Source organism: Strix aluco, chromosome 21 (assembly GCF_031877795.1).
Source record: "Strix aluco isolate bStrAlu1 chromosome 21, bStrAlu1.hap1, whole genome shotgun sequence".
NCBI lineage: Eukaryota > Metazoa > Chordata > Aves > Strigiformes > Strigidae > Strix > Strix aluco.
Window position 1 is genome coordinate 14,591,092 of NC_133951.1, and position 17,438 is coordinate 14,608,529.

At 70.5% G+C, this 17,438-nt stretch overlaps 3 protein-coding genes across 6 annotated transcripts; 2 read left to right on the top strand and 1 right to left on the bottom strand.

Annotated features, from left to right (window-relative positions):
* The first annotated feature begins 7,265 nt into the window (after window positions 1–7,265).
* On the top strand, window positions 7,266–10,565 carry LOC141932879 (uncharacterized). The gene is made up of 7 exons (XM_074847091.1): window positions 7,266–7,474; window positions 7,736–7,819; window positions 8,368–8,456; window positions 8,740–8,925; window positions 9,089–9,226; window positions 9,369–9,561; window positions 9,709–10,565. Exons 1-7 carry the CDS (start codon window positions 7,276–7,278, stop codon window positions 10,044–10,046), a joined length of 1,227 nt encoding a protein of 408 aa, XP_074703192.1. The 5' UTR covers window positions 7,266–7,275; the 3' UTR covers window positions 10,047–10,565.
* Window positions 10,566–10,939: 374 nt separating this feature from the next.
* Window positions 10,940–13,938, bottom strand: AFMID (arylformamidase). 3 transcript variants are annotated; one of them, XM_074847546.1, is made up of 11 exons: window positions 13,828–13,938; window positions 13,590–13,680; window positions 13,409–13,513; window positions 13,288–13,336; window positions 13,077–13,162; window positions 12,931–13,003; window positions 12,492–12,589; window positions 12,110–12,188; window positions 11,810–11,936; window positions 11,486–11,590; window positions 10,940–11,316 (listed from the first exon to the last, which is right to left on the bottom strand). In XM_074847546.1, the coding sequence occupies exons 1-11, from the start codon at window positions 13,855–13,857 to the stop codon at window positions 11,287–11,289; spliced, it is 873 nt and encodes a 290-aa protein (XP_074703647.1). In that variant the 5' UTR covers window positions 13,858–13,938; the 3' UTR covers window positions 10,940–11,286. The 3 variants fall into 3 exon arrangements, with proteins under 3 accessions (XP_074703647.1, XP_074703646.1, XP_074703648.1); XM_074847545.1 differs by having other exon boundaries at window positions 13,077–13,198; XM_074847547.1 differs by lacking the exons at window positions 12,931–13,003; window positions 13,077–13,162.
* Window positions 13,939–14,082: 144 nt separating this feature from the next.
* On the top strand, window positions 14,083–17,277 carry TK1 (thymidine kinase 1). Of its 2 annotated transcripts, XR_012625946.1 has the most exons (8): window positions 14,083–14,409; window positions 14,559–14,590; window positions 14,689–14,802; window positions 14,893–14,986; window positions 15,304–15,393; window positions 15,482–15,601; window positions 15,721–16,093; window positions 16,381–17,277. XR_012625946.1 is itself a non-coding variant. In XM_074846993.1 (7 exons), exons 1-7 carry the CDS (start codon window positions 14,344–14,346, stop codon window positions 15,877–15,879), a joined length of 675 nt encoding a protein of 224 aa, XP_074703094.1. In that variant the 5' UTR covers window positions 14,083–14,343; the 3' UTR covers window positions 15,880–17,277. The 2 variants fall into 2 exon arrangements, 1 of the variants encoding a protein (XP_074703094.1); XM_074846993.1 differs by having other exon boundaries at window positions 15,721–17,277.
* The last annotated feature ends 161 nt before the right edge of the window (window positions 17,278–17,438 follow it).

The following is a 17,438-nucleotide window of genomic DNA, read 5'->3' on the forward strand; positions in this document are numbered from 1 at the left end:
CCCTGCCCAGCCCGCAGCATTTGCTCCGGCCCTGCGGGCAGTGCCTCCAGCCTGCGCAGGCTCGTCCCACATCCCCCCCGTGACAGCCCCCCCAGAGCCTCAGCCCCACCAGAGCTGAGCCCAAACCCACAGCCCCCTTCCTGCGCTCCGAGCCCAGCCAGCCCGCACCCCCCGGGGCTCTGCCGCGGGCTCTGCCAGCACGCTGGGGCCAGAGCAGGGGAATGTGCTGGCTGGCACTGGGGAGAGGTGAGGGGGCTCAGACAAACCCACTGGGCAGACGAAGCCAGCGGGAGCCCCTGCGAGTGAAAGTGAACCCCAGCCCAGGCTGCGGCCGCTGCAGCAAGCACGGCACAGGGGGAATGGGCTGTGCTGGTGCCCCAGATAAACCGTCCGGCAGATGAGGAGAGCAAACAGCCCGGCTGCCCGCCGCCCCGCAGTGGGAAACCAGAGATAACAGGTCCCACTTCCCGGCGCCTCCTTTCCTGGACACGGGGCTGCCGGGAGCAAAACACGCGAGAGTCCGTTCCCAGGAGGCCCTTCTCGAAGCCAAACTCCTCCGTGCCCCGGTCCCGGTGTCCCAGCGAGGCTCCCGGCCACCCAGCGCTACGTGGGGGCCGCAGGACTCGCAGCCCCCCTGCACCAGCGGCTGCCGGCAGCTTCGGTGCCACGAGCCCACGTGCAGGCAGGCCCTGCCGCCACCACGCTGCTTCCCGGCAGGGCCGCCCGCCGTGCCCCGGCCACCGGCCGCAGCTGCAGAGCGGCTTCCCGGAGCGCTGGGTAATTTGCCTGCGCTGCTTTGCATGCCTGAGGCTGCCCCGGGGACGGGGGACGCCGGGTGTGGGCAACCGGGGGCACGGCTGCAGCCCCCACCCCAAGGCAGGGCAGGCAGGGGGGCAAAGCCGCCCCCACCCCAGCGCACAGAGCACCCAGCGGCCTCTCCCGGGCTGGGGGGAGGGCGGTGGGGGATGTGGGGACGGATCAGGACACAGCAGGACCTTGGCTGTGGGAAGCTGCTTTATTTTGCTTTTCGCTTTCTGCCATTCCTGGAAACAAACAGCCCGAGGGGCCGCTCCGACCTGCCTGCTGGGAAGCGGCCACGGCCCCCTCGGCCCCCACCCCTCTCCACCCTGCCAGGACACTCCGAGCCCAGAGGGGCTCCCATGGCCCCCACGGGGCTGCGGCTGCTGATCCCAGCCTGGCCCCGAACCCGGGAGCGGCTCATCCAACCGCCCCAAAACCGGGGGGACGTTGGTGCCCACGGAGCAACCCCAGCCCTGCTGCGCTTGGCCCCCGCCACTCTGCGCCGCGCTGGCGAGCCCACGGGCTGCGGTCCCACGCGCGGAGGCTCAGCAGCTCCTGCCCAGCCCCAGAGCTGCCTGCGGGCTGCGGTCCCGCGCCCCGAAGCTGAGCAGCTCCAGCCCAGCGAGCTCCACGCATTAGCACCAGGTTGATTTATAGAAATCCAATGGCTGGGGCTGCCAGTGCCTCCTGCCAAACCTCATTAACGGCTGGCCTGGGAGCAAGGCAAACAGCTCGTGCAGCAACAAGGAAATCCTTGTTTAAGCATTTCTGGCCATGCAGGGCCCTTCCCCTCATGCCCAGGGGAGGAGGAGGAGGAGGAGGTGGTGCAGGCCACGAGCCCCAGGCTGGCACCACCCTGGCAGCCACGAGGAAGGAGACGCAAGGGGACACAGCAGGGTCCGTGGTGAGCCGGGAGGGAGCGGGCAGGCACGGGAACACGGCGCAGGGCAGCGCCCCCGCTGCAGCGCCGGGGTCTGCCCTCCTCACTCCACCACGGTGTCACCGATGGGGACGTGGGGACACAGGGACAGCAGGGTGCCAGCAATGGGTGACCGAGGGCTGGCTCAGACGGGCAGCTTCGGGCAGCCGAGGGGCTTTGTGGCTCGCTTCTGTCCCACTGCCCAGGGCCACCAGCCGGCCCCCCCGTGCCGTGCCATGCCGTGCCGTGGGGCAGAGCTCTGCCAGGGCTGGCTGGGGCTGTCCCAGAGCGATTGGCCAGTCCACCTTGTGCAGAGCAGCCTGGAAGGAGCTTCTGCAAGGGTCTGGGCCAGGATCCTGCCCTCCCCTCAATGTCCCCTGCTCCCATCCACGCCAGGTTCCCCGCACAACGCACTGGCCGTGGGCACAGTGAGCTCCGGGCACGGGGGCTGCCGGGGGGCCGTGGGAGCCAGTGCCTGCCCCACGGCGAGCACGGGGCACCAGCACAGCTGGTCCGCAGACCTGAGACTGGCAGCCTCAGCGACCTGCATCCTCCTGCCCCACGTGTGGCTCAGGATCTATTTCATCATCTGGAGAAAAGCATTTACTGCCAATAAACAGGCTAATTAATTCTCCTCAAAGACCTCTCAATTATTCATCTCGGGCCACAGAGAAAACAATTACAGCACTTACCTCAGCCCTGGCTGAGCAGCCAGCGTGGGGCCAGGGCTGGCGGCAGGCAGGGCACGGCCGGGGACACCGGGCACAGCTCCTGGCATGGACCCCCAGCTCCCGGTGCCCAGCGAGCCCCGGCTCTGCCCACCCGTCAGGAGCAACCTGGCGGAGCCCTGGGGAAGGGCTGTGACCCAGCACAGCCACCCAGCCCAGCACCGTCACCGCAGCAGTGCCCTCCCAGGGTGCCCCGGACAGGGCCAGGGCTCTGGAGCGAGGGGACTCCTGCACCGCTCCTCACCGCGGGGCGCGTCCCTTGGGTCTAACCCCAATTTGCCCACACGCAGCCGAAGCTGCTGCATCCCGACCACCGAGAATGCGGCAGCAGTTTTCCCCCTCCTTGCCACACCCTGCAGTGGTCCCCTGTCCCCATCTCCTCCGCCCAGGGACATGCACCTTCGGGCCCTGGCCAGTCCCAGCCATAGGCACCCGCTGCGAGCTGGGACTCAGGCTGGACACCCCACGAACCAGCTCCCCGCGCTGCCCAGCCCCACGCAGCACATCTCTCCTGCTTGGTGGGGGACAGGCAGGACCCCCTCCCGCCTGGGGACCCACCTCCCCTGCTGCCCCCCCAGCCCCAGGCTGTGCCGGGTCCCCCTTGGAGAGGGGCTTTTTCCCCCGAAGGTTCTCCAGCTCCTTGGCCCTTGGGAGGCTCCTTCTGCCCCACAGCGGGGTTCAGGCCCTGCTCCCTCCACGTCAGCTGCCCCTTGAGAAGGAAAACGCGCTGCCCCACTGGCTCTGCGAGCTCGGGGGTCCCCTCCCGCACACCCGGGCAGGATGCGGGTGCAAAGATCTCCCGGGGTCGGGGTCCGTGCCAGCTCTCTCCCACCCCCCTCCCCATGTGCTGCTCCAGCAGTGCCATCCCGCCGCCCCCGGGGAACCCCCCCGGCCCCCCGGGGAGCGGGAGCATCGCTGACCCGGGGCGGGGGGGCCAAAGCCCCCTGCGCCGCTCCGCGGGGGCTCGGAGCCACCGGCCGGGGAAGCGCGGGGGGCCCGGGCCGGGAAGGGTTAAGGGCGGCCCGCGCCCCCCCGGCGGCCGAGGGGCGGGCCTGTCGGGAAGCCGGGATTTCTGCGGTGGTTTTACTGGAAAAGTTGTTGCCGGCGGAGGGAGGGGTCACCCGAGCAGCCCCGGCAGGTTGGGGACGGGGGGACCGGCCGGCCCCCGCGGCTCCTGCCAGCTCCGCTCCGCTCCCGGGGACCGGCAGCATCCAACGGGCTCCGGCCGCGGGCTCCGGCCGCTCCGTCGGCCCTGCACGGCCGCGACCCGGCGCTCGGCTCCCCCCGGCTGCCGGCCCGGGGTCCCCCGGCCCCCCCGGAGCCGCCACTGCCCGCGGCTCCCACCGCCGGGCCAGGGGCAATGCCCAGCGTGTGCCCGGCGGGGAACAACCGGCCCTGGACCACCGTGAGGGCAATCGCAGGCAAAGCTCGCCCGGCGCCGGCCGGCCCCGCCAGCCCTCCTCGGGCATCCCCCCCCGGGCCGGGGCAGCGGTGCCCGCCGGGTGCGTCGGGCTGTCGGGGGTTTGTCCGGGGCTCGGGCTCGCTGGGATGCCGCGTGGGCAAGCAGCCACCGGCACGCTCCCTCCCCGCGAGCCCGGGCCCGACGCCTCGACGGCCCCATTACACCGGGACAGCGGTGGGCAGCGCGGGCAGCGCTCAGTGCCGCCGGACCCCCAGCACCGGCCTGGCAGCGGGCGCGGCAGGGCAGGGCAGGGCAGGGCAGGGCAGGCTGGAGGCCTGGCGGTGCCCCCGGCGGGCTGAGCCAGGAGCCCGGCACGTCCCTGTGCTTCCAGGCATCGCTCCACGGTTCCCGACAGTAGGAAATCACTTGGCTCCGGGGCTCCCGCCCCGCCGGGGATGATGGATGGTTGCTCCCCCCTGACCGGGTGGGAGCGGGGCCCTCCGGGCCGGCCAGCCCCAGCCCACAAGGACGAGCAATGGCAGCCTGTAGCGCAGGCAGCGCAGGCAGCGCAGGCAGCACAGCCGTGGGGCCAAGGCAGCCTGGCAAGAAAACACCCTGAGCTCATGGCGAGCACTTTGGGGGTGCTCTGCAGCCAGTCCCGGGCACAAGACACCCAGAGCCCTCGTAGCCCTGTGCCCCCAGCCCTCAGCCCGCCTCTGCTCACCCCAGCTGCCAGCCCCATCCCCGGGGCGGCCCCGTGTGCCGGGGGCAGGCGGCTTGGCCCCAGCCGGGCAATGGCTGAGGAGGCGCAGCCACACCGGCGCTGGCCACCCTGCCTCCCCCCGGCCCGCAGGCCCCCGGAGCCACCCGCAGAGGGGACGCGTGTCGGGGCTCAGCCCCGGGGCCGGGGGGCCGGGACGTGCAGGCAGGCGTGCGGGCAGGGCCTGGCAGCAGCTGCTCGCAGGGCTGCCTGTGGGGCCGGGGGCAGGGGGAGCCCGGCCGGCTCCGGGAATCGCCCCGGTGGCTGCCAGGCCTGTGGCAGGGAGGGCGGGGGGAAACCCGATCCGATCCTCCCCGGCGGGACCTGGGCTCCGCTCCCCGGCCAGGCCTCGGCAGCTAATTTTAGCCCTGGGGAGGCACCGCGGGAGCGGGAGCTCAGCCCACCGCGGCTGCACATTCGGTGGGGCTGGGAGCCGCCGGCCGGCGCTGGCAGGTGGTGGCCACGGGAGCCGCGGCACAGCGTGGCCCTGGGCGAGCCCCCGGGCAAGCCCCCCCAAGCCGCCAGCCGAGCCCCCGCCGAGCCGCCGGCCAGGCGCCGGCGCTGCCTTCCCGCTGCCCACACGCCCGCGGCCTTGGCTTGGCCAGCCCCACACGTGGCCTCGAGCCCTCCCACGGGCCCCCGTGCTGGCCCCACCACGGTCCTGTGCGGTCAGGGGGGACTCGCTGGGTGCCAGCGGTGGGGGGAGACCCCCGAGGTCCCAGCCAGAGCCGCAGGGGAAAGGCGCGGGGCTGGCGGGACGTGGGGCTCTGTGGAGGACACCCTGCCACGCTGTGATGTCCTGTGGAGGATGTGGCCCCAGGTGAAGGATCCCCCGCGTGGCCGTGGACCAGGCTGAGGGGGGGCTGCGCAGCGCAGAGCCCCCAGCCACCCCCCCTCAGGTCTCCGGAACCGGCACTTGCAGGGGCTGAGCCGAGTGGCACGGCCAGGACAGGTGCTGTCCCCACGCCAGGCACCCCAGGGCCACCCGGCCACCCCCACCGACAGCACCCCCAATGAGTGGCTGGGGAGGCCACTGCCAAGGGATGCTCCAGCCAACCAGCCCTTCCCGCCGGAGCTGAGGAAGCGGCACCGCAGCCTGCCCTGCCCCGGGGTGGCTGCCCCAGGCACGGTGGGGCTGCACTTCCCCCCCAGGCCTTCACCTGAGCGGCCGGGCTGCCCAGCGCGTGCGGGAAGAGGAAGCTGCCGGGAAGGCAGCGCGGGCAGAGGGGCAGCTTTGGGGAGGAGAGACTCGTCTCAGCAGCCGGCAGAGCTCGGCTGTCCACGCTCCCGGGTCCAGGGCCAGTAACGGGAAGCGTCTGTTCTCAGTGACGGTAAATCAGATCGGGGAGATTAGAGGCCTTTTTGCCTAATCATGAGCAGCTTGAAGTTGGAGGACAAGTTCCTGGAACAAAGAGGAAATGGAGGCAGTAAATAAAGAAAAACTGTTAACATGTGGCCCCGCGTGTGAAAAACGTCTCGGTGAAGGACTGTTTATGGCTCACTCATCTGCGGGGCGGACAGCGCGGGCTGCGGCGGGCGGTGGTGATGAGCGCCCGCGCAGGCAGGGGTGCAGGCAGGGCGGCGGGTGTGCGGGCAGCCAGCCGGGGCAGCTGTGGGGGGCTCTCGGCTGGGGGGGACGGCTGGGGGGGGCCATGGCCATGTGGTGGCACGTGGCAGAGGCAGGAAGAAGGCAGCAGCGTAGCGGGGGCCACGGCGCAGGCAGCTGTCGGGGAGGCCGCGTGTGCACGGGGAGGCAGCAGCATGTGCGCCAGGCGGGCAGGGACCGGGCAGCACGTGGCCCCCGAGGGGATGGGGGGCACCCGAATGCGCCTGCCCCACTGCTCCCCCTGCAAGTGCCGGGAGAGGCGCCGAGTGCTGTGGAGCTGTGCCCCCCTCCTCACCTGCAGCACGGGGCGGGGCACAGCCCAGGGTGTCCCACAGAGCCCCGTGGCCACGGGCCAGGTGGAGCATCACCGGGGGCGAGGCCGAGGCAGGAGGTCTCGCTGCTGCGCTGGGCACGTGCCCCCCTGCTCTGGGGCCGCGGGGGTTTCTGCCAGGAGCCAGACCCCGGTGGTCCCCCTCCCCGGTGCCAAGAGCTGTGGAGTGACCCACGGCCAAGCCCGGCGCCGCTGCGGCACGTGCCAGCCCGCGGTGCCACAGGACGGCGTCTCGGCAGCCGCAGCCAGAACCCGGAGCTGATCCCCAGCAGCGAGGTCACCCCGCGCCGTCCCTGCCGGCAGCGGGAGCAGCGTGGCGGCAGCCGTGGCCGTCCAGCTCGCCGTGGGCCTCCAGGAAACCTCACCGACCCCCACGGAGCCGTGCCCTGGTCCCTCCGGTGGGACGGGCACTCGGGGCCGCGAGAGAGCCGGCGGGGCCCCGGGGCAGCGCCCACCCGTGTCCCCCAGCACCTCCACTGGCCCCGCGCCGTGACTCGGGGGGACGGGGGCGTCTGCAGGGGCAGCCCCGGGACGCGCTCGGTGCCCGCGCAGGAGCCGTTGCCCCGTGTCCGCCCGCCCCAGCGGGTCGCGCTGCCCGCGGCCGCGGGTCCCAGCCCCAGCGCCCCGCCCCACCCGCGACGGGCCCGGGGCCGGGGGGGGGGGGGGGAGCGATCCCGCCCCCGCCCGCCCGGGAGCCCTTGCGGCGGGGCGGGCCCGGGGCACCGGCCATGCTGGCGGCACGGGGGCTGCGGCGGGGCCGGCTGCCCGCGGCGGGGACCGGGAACGGGCCGGTGCAGCCGCGGGGCCCCCCCCGCACCGTGGACCTGCGGAGCGACACGGTGACCCGGCCCTGCGTGGGGATGCGCCGCGCCATGGCCCGCGCCGCCCTGGGCGACGACGACTACGGGGAGGACCCGACGGTCAACGGTGGGAGGCGGGGACGGGACCCCCTCCCCGCGCGGCCCCGGGCCCGGCAGAGACGGGGAACCGCCCCCCTCCCCGGTGCGGTCCCTGCCTGCAGCCACCCCCCAGCCCGGGGGGCAGCCGGGATGGGGGGCCCAGAGCGGGGCTTCGCCGGGGCTGGGGGTGGCAGCTTGGACCTGTGGGGTTCCCGCCCGCCCCCCCGTGCTCGCCCGGGGCCAGCAGACGCCCCCCCCCCAGGACCCCCGGTGCTTCTCCCCCATGCAGAGCTGCAGCGCCGGGCCGCAGGGCTCCTGGGGATGGAGGAGGCTCTTTTTGTGCCCACGGCCACGATGGCGAACCTCATCGCTGGTGAGTGCCCCGGGGGGGGCAGGTCACAAACCAAGCGGCAGGTTTATGCCCCATCATCGCCTGGAGCCCCGCTCCCCCCCGGGAGACTGCCTGGCAGGAGGGCTGCGGGCAGCAGCCCCTGTCTGACCCGGGTGCACCTCCTTGCCCCTTCCTCCGCCCCCTCCACCTCAAATCTGTAGCAGCACGGCCCCGCTTGGCCCCCGGAGCTGCTCCCCACTTCATGCTGCTGCTGAACAAACCCCCCCTTGGGTCTGCTGGTCCCCGTCCCGTGCTCGGCCTCCGCTCTCCTGCCTTCCTGTGCGCGGGGGTCCCGCTCCAGCCCCGGCCACGTGTGTGCACCAGGGAGGGGAGGCCGTGCCCCCCCAGCTGCTCCCCCACCTCCAGCCGCTGTGGGCAGCCCCCCTCGGACAGCCGCAGCCCCTCGGGGTCCGAGCGGGTGCCCCGTGCCCGCAGGAGCCGTGCCATGGCCGTGCCTGCCCTCCCGCTGGGTGCTGCCCGCTGGGTGCTGCCCGCTGTGCCCCCTCCCTCATGGCCCCTCTCCCTCCCAGTGATGTGCCACTGCCAGCGCAGGGGAGCTCAGCTGATCCTGGGCCAGGACGCCCACCTGCACCGCTTCGAGCACGGGGGGGCCGCGCAGGTGGGTGCTGCGGGCGGGGGGGCTCCGGCCCGGGCTGGCGGGGCCTGGTGGTACCGGCAGCGCAGGCAGGGCCAGGAGGGTGGCTGGCTGCTGCCCTCCTCTGGCTACCGGGGCCGGGCTGGGCTGCGGCAGCATCACCCGGATGGCCCCGAGCCACAGCGTGGGGCACGAGTGGGGGCTGAGCACACCCGGCGCAGGGCGGGAGGGGACGGAGGGGCAGAGGGTCGGGACCCCCGTGCTGCGTCCCCCATCAGCTCTGCTCTCTGCCCTGCCCCCGGCGCAGGTCGCTGGCGTCCACCCCCAGGTGCTGCCAGACCTGCCAGATGGCACCTTCGACCTGGAGCGGCTGGAGCTGACCATCCGCGAGGCCCACGGCAGCCGGTACCATCCGCGCCCCGAGCTCATCTGCCTGGAGAACACGCACAGCTCGGCGGGGGGCCGGGCGCTGCCCCTCGCCTACCTCCAGCAGGTAGGAGCCCGCAGGCAGCAGCTGGCAGCGGCCCTGTCTGGGCACAGACAGCCGGACCGGGCAGGACGGCACCACCGGGCCTCGCCGCGGAGCTCAGAGCGTGGCTGCTGCGGCCGCCCCGGGGGTCCCTCCCAGCCCAGCTGCTCCCCCTGCCTCCCCCCAGGTCCGTGGGCTTGCTGGCCGCTACGGGCTGCGGGTGCACATGGACGGGGCGCGGCTGATGAACGCGGCAGTGGCCCAGGACGTGGAGCCGGCTCGGATCGCCCGGCACTGCGACTCCGTGTCCCTCTGCTTCTCCAAGGTGCGCTCGCACGGCGGGGGGGGGTGTCCCAGGGCCAGATGGGGCCCTTGAGCGCCCACTTTGCAAGCAGGGGCATCCCTGGGCGCGTCTCCGGGAGGGGCAGGGGCAGCCCCCCGGGGTCACCCCTCCCGTGACTCCGCAGGGCCTGGGTGCCCCGGCCGGCGCGGTGCTGGCCGGCCACAGGGAGTTTGTCGCTGAGGCCTGGCGTGCGCGGAAGCTGCTGGGCGGGGGGATGCGGCAGGCGGGCGTGCTGGCAGCCGCTGCACGCCTGGGACTGGAGCGGGCGGAGGCGACGCTGCGCAGAGACCACGACAACGCCCGACGCTTTGCTGAAGGTACCTCGGGGCCCCTCGGCGCGCTGGGAGGTGCGGGCACCCGCAGCCCAACGCCGCGCACCCTGCCCGGCTCTGCAGGCTTCCACGCCTGGCTGGGTGCCTCCCCGCGGGAAGCCGGGTGCCAGGCTCATGCCCTGCCTCCCCCAGGCATCCAGGACCTGAACTCGCCCGTCTGCTCTGTCAACCTGGCAGCGGTGGAGACGAACATCGTGATGGTGAGCATCAGGGGGGGCTGGCCGTCCCCCGCAGAGCTCTGCCAGCACCTGCGGGCAGTGAGCGAGGAGGAGTTGGCCGAGACCGGCCAGGCCGTCAGCGTCCTGCTGTTCCCCTGGTCGGCACACGCCGTGCGCGCGGTCTGGCACCACGACGTCTCGGCCCGCGACACTGAGCTCGCAAAGAACAAGCTGGAGTTTGTGGCCAGGAAGTGTCAGGAGAAGCTGGCCCAGGGATTGCGCCCGACTCCTCCGAGCGCGGGGGGAGCCTGAGCATCCTCCCAGCCCCAGCCCGGGGGCAGCTGCCTCTTCCTGGCTGCTGCAGGCAAGCTGGCAGGCGGCAGCAAAGGGGCTGGGACCAGCCACAGCCTGCTCCGGGCACATTCCCAACCAGCTGCAGCACAACACCCAACCCCGCCTGCAGCCCTGCAAACCAGCGTCAGCCCAGCCCACCCTGGGGAGCCCCCAGCCCAGCCCTGCAGCGGGACACACGCCCAGAGGGACAGAGGGGTGCACCCACATCTCACGCCACCACCCAGACCCCTCTGAGGCAGCGTCCCTGCCTCACAGATCACCCAGCAAATGCACCCGCAGAGCACCCTCTAGTCCTCTGCAGCAGCTCTGCTTTGGTAACTCGTGTCCCGCAGCACCCAAAAGCAGAGGCAGGTACCCCCCCCCCCCAAAGGCCACGCGCTGCGCCTGGCCCCTGCATGCCACACACGTGCACGGGCACTGCAGCGGGGAGACAGAGCCCCAGGGATGGTCAGGGCGCAAAATAAACGTGTTCTGGCAGCGCTGTGGCTGTGCAGGATGTTTTCTCCCAAGTGTGCTCCTCTCCTGGCCATGCAGCAGGGACATCATCGCAGCCCAGAGGTCCCCACTGGGGGCCAAGTGCTCCTGAGGACATGGGAGTGTCTCAGCCACGGGGCCACTGCACAGCAGTGCCAGTCTGTATCGGGGCAAGACTGGCCCAGGGGCACAAGCCCAGCCTGGCCCAGGCAGCTCGTTGGTGTGCTCCTCCATCACCCCCCAGCCCCAGAGGCCTGTCCTGCAGCCGCAGGCAGGATATGGGGGCTTCCCTGCCTGCCAGGCCTGTCACATTCGGGGCCAACAAGTCCCTGGCTTTGCCTGTGCGGAGCTGGGCCGGAAGCAGAGTCACCCCCAGCAGCAATTATTCCTGTTTTATTTTGTATTGGCAAGAATCAGTTTAAACGAAACTGAGGGAGCAAACAGACAGAGCCCTGCCGGCCCCGTGTGCTCCAAAGGGCAGGACCACCCCAGCAAAGAAACGCTAGCCCAGGTGAGAATTGGTGGTAACTGGTGCCCCCCGGCCTGGCTGGGGGCTGGACGGGGCGGAGGGGGCACAGAGCGTGTCTGGAGGCAGCAGCCGCCCTGTGCTGCAGGAGACGCAGCCAGCTGCCGCGAGCGGGGCAGCGGGACACGGCGCACGCAGGCTGCCTGTCGCCATTGCGCAGGGCTGTGGCTCCCATCTCCGTTTGCTCCCGACGGGCCATCAAGCTCTTGAAATCATGTTCAGAATCACCTGGGAGGAGGAACGGAGCCCTGTGAGTGCTGCCTGGCCCCACTCCTCCACCCCTGGAGATGGCCAGCCCCGAAGCCGCGGCCCCGCAGGCGGTACGCGGGGGGAGCCCTCCTGGGGTGATCGTGGCTGTGCTCCGAGAGCAGAGGGAGGGCGGGAGCTCGTCCCCTACCTGAGTGAGGACATAGCTCTCCTCCGACAGCTTCTCGATGATGTCAAAGTGATCCACGCCGGCGAGATCCAGCAGTGAGACGGACCAGCCGGCCGCGCGCAGGGCCTGCGGAGAGAGCAGCGGGCAGGAGGGACCCCGGCCCCACCTGCCCCGGGCAGGGCAGCAGGAACGACAGCTCGGCCGGGACGGGTCCTCCCCTGAGCCGCTGTCGTCTTCAACGGCAGAAATACTGAACGGCCCACGAGCTCTTTATCCCGGCTTAGCGGGCGCGAGCGGGCAGGCTGGGGCAGCATCCCTGCGGGCAGGGCGCTCCCCGGAGCTCACCTGGCCGTACTCCCGCGACTGCCTGCGGAACTCCGGGGAGTCGTGCTGGGCCACGGCCACCAGCACCTCGCAGCCCGCGGGCGCAGGCGCGACGCACAGCACGGGGCTGTTCCTCTGTGCCACCTCCCTGCAGGAGACAGACCCCGCCGCGGCGGCTGACGCAGCCCCTCGCTCGGAGAGGGCGACGCTGCCCACGGAGCAGCCGGGTGCCCCAGCCGGGTGTCTGGCAGCGCAGGCAGGCTGTGCGGGCAGGGGGCAGAGCAGGGTGTAGAGCCGCTGGCCAAAGCCAGCTGGGCTCACCGGCTCATGTCCAGCGCGTCGTTCACGTAGGTGTGCAGGATGGGCTCCAGGTCGTACACGCCGCTCACCAGCACAGCTCCTGGAGGCAGAGGCGCCGGCGGGTGAGGGGCCCTGCGGCTCGGGCCGCTCTCACAGCCCCGTGCCAGGGAACTCTCCTCGCACCCACATCCCCAGGCCTCGGTGAGCGGCTGGTGGGCGCAGGACACACACACCCCTGGGGACAGCTTGTCCAGGAGCCCGGAGTCCTGCACCGCAGCGCCGGTGGGCTGCGGTCAGCTGCGGCAGCTCATCTCCTGCGGGTCTCCAGCCCCCACGGCCCGTCGGGCAGCAGAGACGGGCTCGTCCCGGGTGCAGACACCAGTTCTGGACACGGCGGCGCTACCTTTGATATCTGGCACCACTCCGTACTGCGACCAGTCCGTGGACAACACCATGGCTGCCAAGTGGGCCCCCGCCGAGTGTCCACACAGGTAAATGCCTCTGGAGAGAGGGAGCCGTGAGCCGGCACAGGGAGCGATGGCACGGTGCCGGCTGCCCGGGGACCCCCCGCTCCACACCGAGGAGGTGGCACAGCCGCAAGCGCTGCAGCCTGAACGCATTTCCCTGATGCCTCGCGCCGGGACCAGGGAGCGCGGCCACAGGCGTCGCCCAGCGCTCGGACCGGGGCATCGAAGCCTCTGGCGCAGCGCAGGGCGCGTTCACCCCCTCCTGTTGCTGCCACAGCCACCCCCACCACCGACCCACCCAGGGAGCGACCTTGTGAGGTGACAACGTGGGCAGCATTTGCCCTGAAGGCCCAGTGGGACGGGGGACACCCCCACCTGATCCCGGGGTACCGCTGCACCAGGAAGACGAGGCTGCGCCGCACCTGCAGCACCATGGCGTCCAGGCGGCCTGGGCAGAGGGCAGGGTCGGGAGGGCGCCGGGCCAGCGCAGGCGGCCGCAGGCTCTGCGGGGCAGCACCTACCTTTGGGGGCTGTGTCGTAACCCACCACCACCACCGCCACGCCCCGCGACACCAGCGGGGGGGCTGCGAATCCCGACTGGTCTTTACTGGGGGGGAAGAGCCAAGCTGCAGGTCGGGGTCTCCTGGGGCCGGCCGCGTGTCGGGGAAGGGAGCGGTAAAGGCGACCCGGGGTCTCCCTCGCGGGGGGTCCCCGCAGCCGCAGCCCCCTCACCTCAGGCACTGCCAGTACCCGCCGTGGATGTAGACCAGGGCCGGGAAGGCTGCGCGGCACAGCGGGGGGTGGGTGGGGGGCCCGGCCGCCGCCCCGCCGCCCCCGCCTGCCCGTCACCTACTTCCAGAAGGTTCCGTGGGGTAGTAGATGTCCAGCCTCTCCCCCTCCCCGGCGCCGTAGGGGACGTGCAGCGAGGTCTGCGCGCCGGCCCGGGCCCGCTGCGTTCCTGCGGGAGGAGGGACGCGGTACCGGGGGCACCGCCCGCTCCCGCCGCCCCCGGCCCGGGGCCGCCCGCTCCTCACCTGCCGCCGTTGCCGCGATGTGGGCCTCGATGATGGTGTCGCTGCCCAGGCGGGGGGACCAGCGGCTGGGGGAGTACTGCTGCTCCAGCGCCTGCGGGGGAGGCACGGCGGCTGCGGCGGGGGGGGCAGCTCCGCCGGGGCGGGGGGCACCGGGGCGGCGGCGGGTACCGGGGGAGGACCCCGCCCCCGTCCCGCGGCCCGGGCGAGGCCGGCGCGCTGCCCGCCCCGTGGGTCCTACCTCCGCGGGCATGTCCCGCCACCCGCCCATGCCGGGGCTGGTGCTGGTGCCGGTGCCGGTGCCGGTGCTGGGGCCGGGGCCGGGGCCGGGGCCGGGGCCGCTCGGGGGCGGGGCCGGACCCGGGGGCGGGGCCGACCCGCTCCCATTGGCCGCCCGGGAGGCGGGGCCGGGGTGCGCGTCGGGGGCGGGGCCCGGGGCGGGGCTGCCTCGCTCCCATTGGCCGCGCCGGGGGGCGTGGTCCTGGGCGGGCTGGCAGCGCCATGACGTAGCGGCGTCCGGGCGCGCGGGCGGGCGCGCGGTGCACGCCGGGAGGGCGGCGCGGGCCCGGCCCAGGCGTGGGCGGAGGGCAAAAAGAATTTTCGCGCCTGGGCTCCCATTGGCCGCTGGGCGGTGCGAGCCCTGCTCCGATTGGCTGGCGCGGCGGCGCGTGGGCGGGAGGCCGCCCCGGATTGGCCGGCGCGGCGGCGGCGCCGCGGGAAGAGGTGCGCGCGGGCGGGCGGGTGGTCGGTGCGAGCCATGAACTGCCTGACGGTGCCCGGCGTCCACCCCGGCTCGCCCAGCCGCCCGCGCGGGCAGATCCAGGTACCGGGGTGGGCGAGGGGGGCCGGGCTGGGTGGGGTTGTGGGGCTACGCTGGGGCCGGGCCGGCGGGACGCTGGGCAGGGCAGGGCGGGGGCCGCGCCGGGGCCCGGCTGCTCTCTCACCCGCCCACTCCCGCGGTTCTGCCCCCAGGTGATCTTCGGCCCCATGTTCTCCGGGAAGAGGTAAGCCCGGGACGGGGCGGGGGGCAGCTGGCCGGGGCCGGGGGACAGGCGGGCCGGGGGACGAGCAGCCTGAGGCCCGCTGACGGCGTCTCTCTTAGCACGGAGCTCATGCGGCGGGTGCGGCGGTTCCAGCTGGCCCAGTACCGGTGCCTGCTGGTGAAGTACGTCAAGGACACGCGCTACGGCTCCTCCGGCGTCTCCACGCACGACAGGTGAGTCCCTGGGGCAGGAGGACCCCTTCTCCCTGCAGGCCCAGCAGCCGGGGCTGCCCGGCTCAGGCTCTTGCCCTCCTCTCCCCGCAGGAGCACCATGGAGGCCCTGCCAGCCTGTCTCCTCAAGGACGTGTACCAGGAGGCGCTGGGCTCTGCGGTCATCGGCATCGACGAGGGACAGTTCGTAAGTGCACGGCTAGGGCGGGTCCGGGGCAGCTCTGCAGGCTGCAGTCTCTTCAGAGCAGCCTGTGTAGGCTGAAGGCTGAATCCTCTGTAGCAGGGAGTGGGGAGAAACACCCTGGGGCAGTTTGATCCTGCTGGGTACGTTGGTGTAGTCAAACCTTTCCCTTCCCTTAGTCCCTGCAGGCTGAGGACAGCGGGACTGGAGCCCATTTCACCAACAAGCTACATGGCTCTAATTTTCCTTGTGCCCTGTGCTGCTGGATCCTGAGTGAAGTGCTGCCCCTCTTCCTCCTGACGGTGTTTCTGTACCTCCTCTAGTTCCCAGACATCGTGGAGTTCTGTGAGATGATGGCCAATGCTGGGAAAACTGTCATTGTTGCTGCTCTTGATGGGACTTTCCAGAGAAAGGTAAAACCCTCCTTTTTTTGGTACAGCAGCTGCTTTGGGACCCTTGTAGAACCCATCCAACAGACCCGCCCCTGCTCTCCCCACACAGGCCTTTGGGAGCATCCTGAACCTGGTGCCGCTGGCCGAGAGTGTGGTGAAGCTGAACGCCGTGTGCATGGAGTGCTACCGAGAGGCCTCCTACACAAAGAGGCTGGGAGCAGAGAGGGAGGTGAGTTCCCTTGGAACAGAAAGTGCTTCGGTAGCTTCCCCTTGCCAGCCCTGCTAGTCTAGAGGGATCTCCCCAGGGAGCTGGGCTCTGCAGAGTCACTCTCCCAATTTTCTGGCCAGGTTGAAGTGATTGGAGGAGCAGACAAGTACCACTCCGTCTGCCGAGCCTGCTACTTCCGCAAGCGGCCTCAGCAGTCTGGGTCGGAAAACAAGGAGAATGTACCCGTGGGGGTGAAGCAGCTGGACGTGGCTGCCTCCCGGAAGATCTTTGCTTCTTGACTGCTGGGCTCCCGCAGAGGAAAAACGAGAGGAAGGAAGCTAAATGCTGTAGCTCCCAGACGCCAGTTCTGGCTTCCTCTGCTTTAGCAAATCTGTTACATTTTTAGCTCTACCTGCCAAACCAAGCCGCTGTTCCTCTGCGCCAAGCGCCAGGAGAGGGGAGGATCGACTGGACCTGATGCCAGGGGGAACTGAAGCGGGAGCCTGACTAAAAGTGAGTTTCTTTCTCAGAACATGGAAAAAAGAGAGCGCTGTAGTTACTGGTGCTGCCACACAAAGGTTCTGGAACAGTTCACGGCCAGCCGGGCTGCGGGGCTTCCCCCGCTCGCCAGAGCTCTGGCCAGCTCTCCCGGGCCTGCGTACGCTCGGACCAGCGCTGGTGCCCGCTTCACTTGCCTGTGAACGCAACCGTTTCTCTCTCGTGCTGTTACAAAATTCCAGGTTTCTTAAGACAATGTACAGTAACTTAGTATTTTAAACCCACTTCCTTTCTTAACACAGCCTGAGGAGATAACCCGGCCCTTGTCACGGAGCCGTGGCGCAACTTTTCACTGAGGCGCGTGGCAGCGGCCTGGCCCTGAGCGCTCCCTCTGCGCCCGGCCTGGCTGCTTGCCTTTACGCTCACTCGCTGTAACTGTCCTGTCAATTTTTGTTGAAACAGAAGAGGGGGAAAGGAAGCTTTGACTTGACAGCCCGACAGTAGGCTCTTCCTAGCTCTTGAACTCCAGGAGGGCCACAGTAGTCCAGTGGGGGTCTGTGCACTAAGAATCCTTTTGGAAGAGCCAGACTTCGCTTCAGGAAGAGCCTCTTCTCCAAAGCTGGTGCTTTTGCTCAGGTCCAAGCTTGGTGCTGCCGCTTTGGTGCTTAGTTACCTGTGAAGGGTGTGGAGGGTCAGGACTTAATCTGTAAAGGTTGGGCTGCTGTTTCTGTGAAGATTCAGCTACTTGGAAAAGGGTCTCTGCTTTGAGCGGACAGTTCTCAGCTCTAGTCATGTATCTTGCTTCCTCCTGAGCCTTCCAAAAATTCTCGAGGCTGATTCTTCCTCCGCTGTAAGTTGACTGAAGGAGCCTCTTCCCCCTTTGCTTGACTTGGCTTCTGGAAAGTTGGGGTTTTTTTCTTAACTCTTGCAAAAGTACTTTTCCTTGTAAGCCAGCGTCCACAAGCTCCAGGCAGTGGCTCTTGGTTCTGGCTGGGTTGGATCTGCCTGTGCTCTGCCTGCACCCTCCAGCCAGGCGGAGGCAGCTCCTGGAAGGTTACAGGAGCCCTCAGAGCCCCGTTCCCTGCTGGAGCGATGACAGTTGTACTTGCAAACCCTTCAGTGCCAGGCCTGGGCTTTCCCCTGAGGGAGGGGGAAGGCAGCACTGCTACTGGTTTAGGTTAATAAATAACTTAATGAAATTGTTTGTGTGTTTCATACCAGAGTGCTCTGAGCAGCCTCCCTGCAGTGCATGGGGCGAACGGCGCAGGCTGAGGGCTCGCAGCAGCGGCCTGTGCTGGCAGTTGAGCACGGGGCTGACAGTTGGGGCTGGGCTCGGAGTCCAGGGAGGAGGGTTGCCTAA